Source organism: Chrysochloris asiatica, unplaced genomic scaffold (assembly GCF_000296735.1).
Source record: "Chrysochloris asiatica unplaced genomic scaffold, ChrAsi1.0 scaffold00005, whole genome shotgun sequence".
Taxonomy (NCBI): Eukaryota; Metazoa; Chordata; class Mammalia; order Afrosoricida; family Chrysochloridae; genus Chrysochloris; species Chrysochloris asiatica.
The window spans coordinates 2,631,185-2,637,530 of NW_006408523.1; the positions used below are offsets into that span (position 1 = coordinate 2,631,185).

The 6,346-nt window shown below is 56.7% G+C and overlaps 1 protein-coding gene across 1 annotated transcript; it reads left to right on the forward strand.

The window, feature by feature from the left end:
• The first annotated feature begins 354 nt into the window (after positions 1-354).
• PDX1 (pancreatic and duodenal homeobox 1) lies at positions 355-4,960 on the forward strand. Its single transcript, XM_006831937.1, has 2 exons — positions 355-733; positions 4,524-4,960. The coding sequence occupies exons 1-2, from the start codon at positions 355-357 to the stop codon at positions 4,958-4,960; spliced, it is 816 nt and encodes a 271-aa protein (XP_006832000.1).
• The last annotated feature ends 1,386 nt before the right edge of the window (positions 4,961-6,346 follow it).

Here is a 6,346-nt window from a genome sequence, read left to right on the forward strand (position 1 = left end):
AGGTTGTCTCTACAGAACTACGTACACGTCCTACCACTTTCTCTGGCTTCCCGCTCGGGAGCGCGCTGCCAGCTGCGCACACGCGCTAACTCAGCTGAGGGAGAAAATGGCAACAAATGCAGGTGCTCCTAGGTCCTAGGGCGTCGCTTCTTAAGGCCGTCCGCAGGCCAATGGTGGCTCCTGACGACGCCACGTGGGGCACGGCGGAGCCTATGGCGCGGCGGCCAGGCCGTGGGTTCCCCCCCAAGAGCCGGGCCCGAGCTGTCAAAGCCAGCAGGGTGGCGCCGGAGCGGGAGCGCGGCACAGTGCCGAGTCCCCGGCTCTATTTCTCTGGTCCCCCGCTCGGCCGCAGCCATGAACGGCGAGGAGCCTTACTACGCGGTCCCACAGCTCTACAAGGACGCGTGTGTGTTTCAGCGCTGCCCAACGCCTGAGTGTCGCGCCAGCCCGCCCGCCTGCCTGTACATGGGCCGCCAGCCCCCGCCGCCGCCACCGCCCTTCGCCGCCGCCCTGGGCGCGCTGGAGCAGGGCAGCCCCCCAGACATCTCCCCGTTCGAGGTGCCCCCGCTGGCCGACGCCCCGGCTGCAGCACTCCTCCACCACCACCTCCCCGCGCCGCTGGCGCTGACTCAGCCGCCCGCCGGGCCCTTCGAGGAGGAACCCGGGCGCAGCCAGCTGCCTTTCCCGTGGATGAAGTCCACCAAAGCGCACGCGTGGAAAGGCCAGTGGTCAGGTAAGGCCGCTTCCCGCCAATTCACACGGCGGCTCCGACCGCCACTCTCGCTCGGGCCCACTCCCTTTCCCCATCTCCGCCCTGAGTATGCCCGGGCATTAGAGACCACCACCCGGCCAGCGTTTCCGAACCCGTTGTGTTGTCCGCCTAGAGCAAATCCTTCCTGGCGTGAACACTCAGCCCAGCTCCACCGCAGAGGCCGAAGCGCCAGGCACTGGCCCCGAGAGGCGGCCCCGGCAGCTCAGCGCTAGGACCTCGAGCTGGGATGCCCCAGCCCCGGGGGCTCCCTAAATGTGGTCAAGGCAGCGGAGCGGGCCCTTTGCCCCAAACCAGCCAGAGTTCCTGGAGCCCGCGCGCCATGGCGCTGGGGGGACCAGCAGGCCGTTTCAGGATCGCCCGGTAAACTGCAAACAAGTTGGGTAGAAAGTTTGGTGCCCAGCGTCCTTTCTCAGGGTGGGGGCAAAGCCGAAGACCAGCACTCGGCTGTGGAGCTGGGTATGGTGATCAAGCGGCATCTGAGAGCCGGGTGAGCAGGGAGCGCCGGCGGTCCCCCGCCTCTCTCCACTCCGGAGGCCCCAGTGCCCGCGCCGCGCTGGTCTTTTGCGCTTGAGCCGGCGACCAGTGTCGGCGCGGCCACACAATGTTATCGCTTCCGCGCCTCAGCTTTTGTGGTCACACCTGCACTGCAAACAGTGGAATTCGTGGGTTCCTTCCAACCCACAGTCAGGGGCCGGCCGGGAAGGTGGCTACAGAGGGCGCCCCCCAGACCTGGGAGCCCTGGCTGTTGCGCTGGCTCCGGGGGCGGTTAGCTCTAGGCCCAGCCTGCCTACGGCGCTGCCTCCGGAGGTCTAGTACCTACCAGACGGCGGCGGGTCTCAGGTGGCTGGGGCCGCCGGGCGAATCCCACCTTCATGTCCTCATGTCCCCTAACCCCCTGGCGGGCGGGGCACATGGCTGGGTGACTTCCCCAGGCTCGCGGCTGCGTGTCCCCAGCCTCCAAGCTGTCTGCGGGGTCCTGAGTTTCATCCGGAAAAGGGCAAAGAAGACAAGCCCGGAAGAGTCTATCTGAGGGGGTGACTTCCCTGCTGCCCCCTAAGGGGGTGCCTTTCTCTTCTGGAGCAGTTTGGAATCTGGCAAACCCAGGAGCCAGGAAGTAAAACCCGAAGGAAGCCCGCAGCCCGCTCAGGGGCTGCTGTGTGTGTGTGTGTGTGTGTGTGTGTGTGTGTGTGTGTGTGTGTGCGTGTTGTGTGTGTGTGTGTGTTGTGGAAGGGTCCCCGGAAAGGTGAGCTCAGACTGAGAGGTTTGAGACCTTTTAGTCTGTGACCCACTGACACCCTCCTCCACCCGGCTTCCTCGGTCCTGAGAGCGGCCCACAGACAGCCTCCCGGACCCCCCTTGTCCTCCAGAAACCTTTACAAGCAGTGGAACTACAAGGGTCAGGGTCAGCCAAACTGCCTATGCTCAGTGAAGTTTCACACCCTGGGCAAAGCAAAGGGGCCAAAAGACCTCCCGATACTGCGATTATAATTATGTATACTATTAATACTGATAGAGACTTCTGGAAACCTCAACCCGTGGCCAGCTGTCTCCCGTTTCAGTCGGCTGGAACACCACCGCCATCCTGGCTCAGGTTCCTTCGGGGAGTGGGCCAGAGCAGCCTCCGGGCCTTCGGAGCTCAGAGGAGGTTGTGGGTAACTTTAACAACAGTGGAGGACCTTTTGAAAGTGCCTTATCACTTCTCTTTCAGACCCGGGGGGCCTGAGTCAGTCTTGGCCCTCCTCTAGGCCTGAAAAACCAGGTCCATATTCATGCTCCCATTTCCAGCGCTTGGGGGTCCTTTCCAGACATTGACCGCAGTCACAAAAACTATCCCAGTCTCACCTCCAGACAGGCGGCCTTCAGGCCTCTTCCAAGAGGTCGGGTGGAACTTTCTTCGGCAGTGTCCTCAGCGTCCCAAGTCCTGGCGCACAGAACGGAAAAGACTGGGATCTTGGGAAACACAGACACCAGCCTGCCCAGCGCCCCAAGTGTAGAGCGCCAGTCTCCTGGCTAGACAGGGTCGTAACTTCCTCCATACACGGGCTTGGAATGGGGACCAGTGTTGGAGCCATGGAAGCAGCATGTGTCTTTATCACCACTCTGGCTCCTGACTCCACAGTGGTGACCCCCAAGCCTCCTTCTGGTGTCTGTCTGCGGGTTAGACCAAGGGCACCCACCTTGATCTAGTTGGGCAGAAATAAGACCTAGAGCCGGGAGCTGCAGCCCCTTCTCCCTGGGGACAGGGATCAGCTAAGGTTAAAAAAACAATGATAGAAAATGTGATTTACTGACTGTCTAACTGAGGATGATTCCAGCAATATAACCAGAGAGAGAGAGAAACATAATAGCCAGTTATAACAATATGTTGATAACTTCTTAGTAAGGATTTTCGAGCTTCCCATTTTACCCTTTTGTGGGTTGTGAAATCTACTTAGAGTTGAGACCAGCAATATGTTTTTTAAAAAAAGAAAGAGCTAAACAATGGGAAAATTAGCCTCATTTTGGTCAAAGTTCGTTTTTGTAAGTTTTTGTGTTGGTTTTATATGGTATTGATTTAAAATGTATTCTTACTGTGATACATTGTGAGAAACGTATTTCTTGAAAACGCTGGTATGAAGGTCATTTGTTGCCCTTTATAAAGAAGCCCGGGGAGAAAGATGAGGCTTTCTACTCCCGTAAAGATTTACACCCTCGGAAACCCTGTACAGGGTCGCTATGGGTCGGAACCGACTCGACAGCACTTAACAACAACAACATAAAGAAGGCCTGAGGCCCAATGGTTCAGTATTCAGCTGCTAACTGTATGAAAGGTTGGTGGTTTGAACCCACTCAAAACCCTATGGGGCAGTTCTGTTCTGTCAACCCACTGCCGTTGGATCTATTCTGGCTCATAGTGACAATATATAAGGTTTTGAGACTAAATCTTTATCAGAGCAAACAGCCTCATCTTTCTTCCGTGGAAATGTTTCCATTAGCAGTCCAGTGCTTACCCTACAGTGCCACCAAGACTCCTTTGAACCACTTGTTGATGTTAAGCTCCTTCAAGTCAGTTCCAACTCATGGTCGACCCTGTATCGGGTATCCAAGGATTGGCTGGTGGGTTTGAACCCCCAACCTTGTGTCAGTAGTCCAGTGCTTATTCTAAAGCGCCACACCAGGAGCAAGGTGGTGGTGTTGTTATGTGTCGTGCAGTCGGTTCCGACTCATAGCGACCCTGTACAGGGTTTCCGAGGCTGTAAATCCTTACGGGGGCAGAAAGCCTCATCTTTCTCCCGTGGAACCGCTGGTAGTTTCGAACTGCTAACCTTGATGTTGGCAGCCCGATTCGTAACCACTACGCTACCAGAGCTCCTTAGGAGCAAGGTAGCAACCTATAAAATGCCTTTATATACAGGAGTGGTTTTAGAGGTCAGACTGTACGCATTTCAACCGACACCAAGCCCACGAATTGTGCGGATTCATTCAAAAGCGACTCGCTGAGGGCCAGTGGCCGGCTCACGGAAACGGCCAGGGCAGCTGTGGCCTCCCGTAGAAGCGCCTCTTCCGGGGGCAGGACTGCAGGCAGGCGGCCTGGGGGAGACCCGTCCCACACTGGGGCCTCGCTGCGCGCGTCGGGGCTGGGAGGCCTGGAGCTGGGATGGGCCGGGGCTCCTAGAGCACGGCGGCGCTGAAGGGTCGGGCTGCATCCGGAGGGGTTGGGCAGGAGCGGCCGGGGGCCCAAGGCCACTCTCACGCGCTGTGTCGCCCGCAGGCGGCGCTTACACGACGGAACCGGAGGAGAACAAGCGGACACGCACGGCCTACACGCGCGCGCAGCTGCTGGAGCTGGAGAAGGAGTTTCTATTCAACAAGTACATCTCTCGGCCGCGCCGGGTGGAGCTGGCTGTCATGCTGAACTTGACCGAGAGACACATCAAAATCTGGTTCCAGAATCGCCGCATGAAGTGGAAAAAGGAGGAGGACAAGAAACGCGGCGGAGGGGCGACTGGGAGTGGCGGGGGCGCGGAGCCCGAGCAGGACTGCGCGGTGACCTCAGGCGACGAGCTGCTGGCGCTGCCCCCTCCCACCGGGGGTACTGTGCCGCCCGCCGTCCCCGCCGTCTCCCGAGAGGGCCGCCTGCCACCTGGCCTCAACACGTCGTCGCAGCCCGCGAGCATTGCACCCCGGCGCCCGCAGGAACCCCGATGAGACGCAACAGGAGCCCCTGCCGGGTGGTCTTGACCTCCCGCGGACGAGGGGTGAGCGGGCCTAGGACCCCAGTGTGGACGACCGCCCCCAAACGGGAGGGGACAACCTGCGCCCCCAGGGACGCGTTCCATGCGGAGCGCTGTGGGCAATGCCGGCCGACCTGCGGGCAGGAGACGTGTTTTCAGAAATATCCGCGGGTCGTTTCTGGGGATAGTGTTGTTGGACAAGTCTCCCCCGCTGCCTGCAGCTCTCAGCAACCCCGAACCCCAGCTGGAAACGATTTAGAGAAGCCCACCATAGAAAGTACACGTTGGAACCGCCAGACGCCGGAAACAACCATCCCTACTCGGTATTATTCCATTTTAGTTTTAAAATTAATTGAAAAGAAAACAGCTGTGGTTTCAAAGATCCAGTGAAATCAACGCCATGTTTTCTATTTTCTTTATCCGTCTCTTCTCCTTTTGCTTCTTTAATTTAAAAATTCTTTGAACCTAGCCTCACATCTCACTAACCAGCCTCTTTCAACCTGAACCCCTTTCCTCTGAAGAAGATTAAATCCTACAGAGATGGCTGAACACTGCAGGCCACTGTTGGTCCTGAGGAGGCTGGATAGAGAGGGGGCCCAAGGCAAGGGACTTGGGGATGAAAAGTGGGCCCCTGAGGATGAAGATATTTGGAGCTCTCTCTTCCAGGTGTGATTTAGGTTCTGGTCTCAGCCTGGCAAACAGAGCCAAATGTAGGGCACTCCTGGAAATGGATATTCACATGACTTGGGGATTCTGACATCTTCAGAAATTTTTAGAAATTTAAATGAAATTTCCAGGCAGTGTCTGTGGTTGGAAAGTTTGGGAAACAGGTGGTTTTATTTAAAGTTTTAGAAAAGTATCTAAGTGTTCTTTAGGAACTGGTGTGGAGTCTCCAGATGGCTTCCCAGTTCCAAGGTCTGGACCTTGTGTTCAGATGATGTTTGTGGAAAACCCTTAATAAATACGGATGATGTGGAAAACGATGACAACGAATCCCACTTGTTTTATTTCATCCTTACCAATGGCGTGAGGATTTTTAAGATTTAAACCAGCTTTTCCAATTCGGTCCTACTAGCCTAGGAAATTAACCCATTAAATAAACACACGGAAGTAGGACTTGGGGTTGTGGCAGCTGAAGCCAGGCATGGTGAGTGGATTTTCTTTTCTTTTTAAAGAGTCACATTTCAAGATGAGTTTATTAATTTCTTACTATATTCTGGAAATGTGGGGGTTTGGAGTGCCCCCAGGTGAGTGCTGAAGGGGTGCAGTGCCAAGATCAGCCACTCTAAGGCACAGACCTGGAACCGCACCGCTGGGCCGGGCCTCTACTTTCTTTAGAGTGGCAGTCTCAGGAGGGCGA

Coding starts and splice junctions, on each gene's coding strand:
- PDX1 (XM_006831937.1), top strand. CDS start 355: ATGAACGGCGAGGAGCCTTACTACGCGGTCCCACAGCTCTACAAGGAC. Junction 734..4,523: donor GTGGAAAGGCCAGTGGTCAG/GTAAGGCCGCTT, acceptor TGTCGCCCGCAG/GCGGCGCTTACACGACGGAA.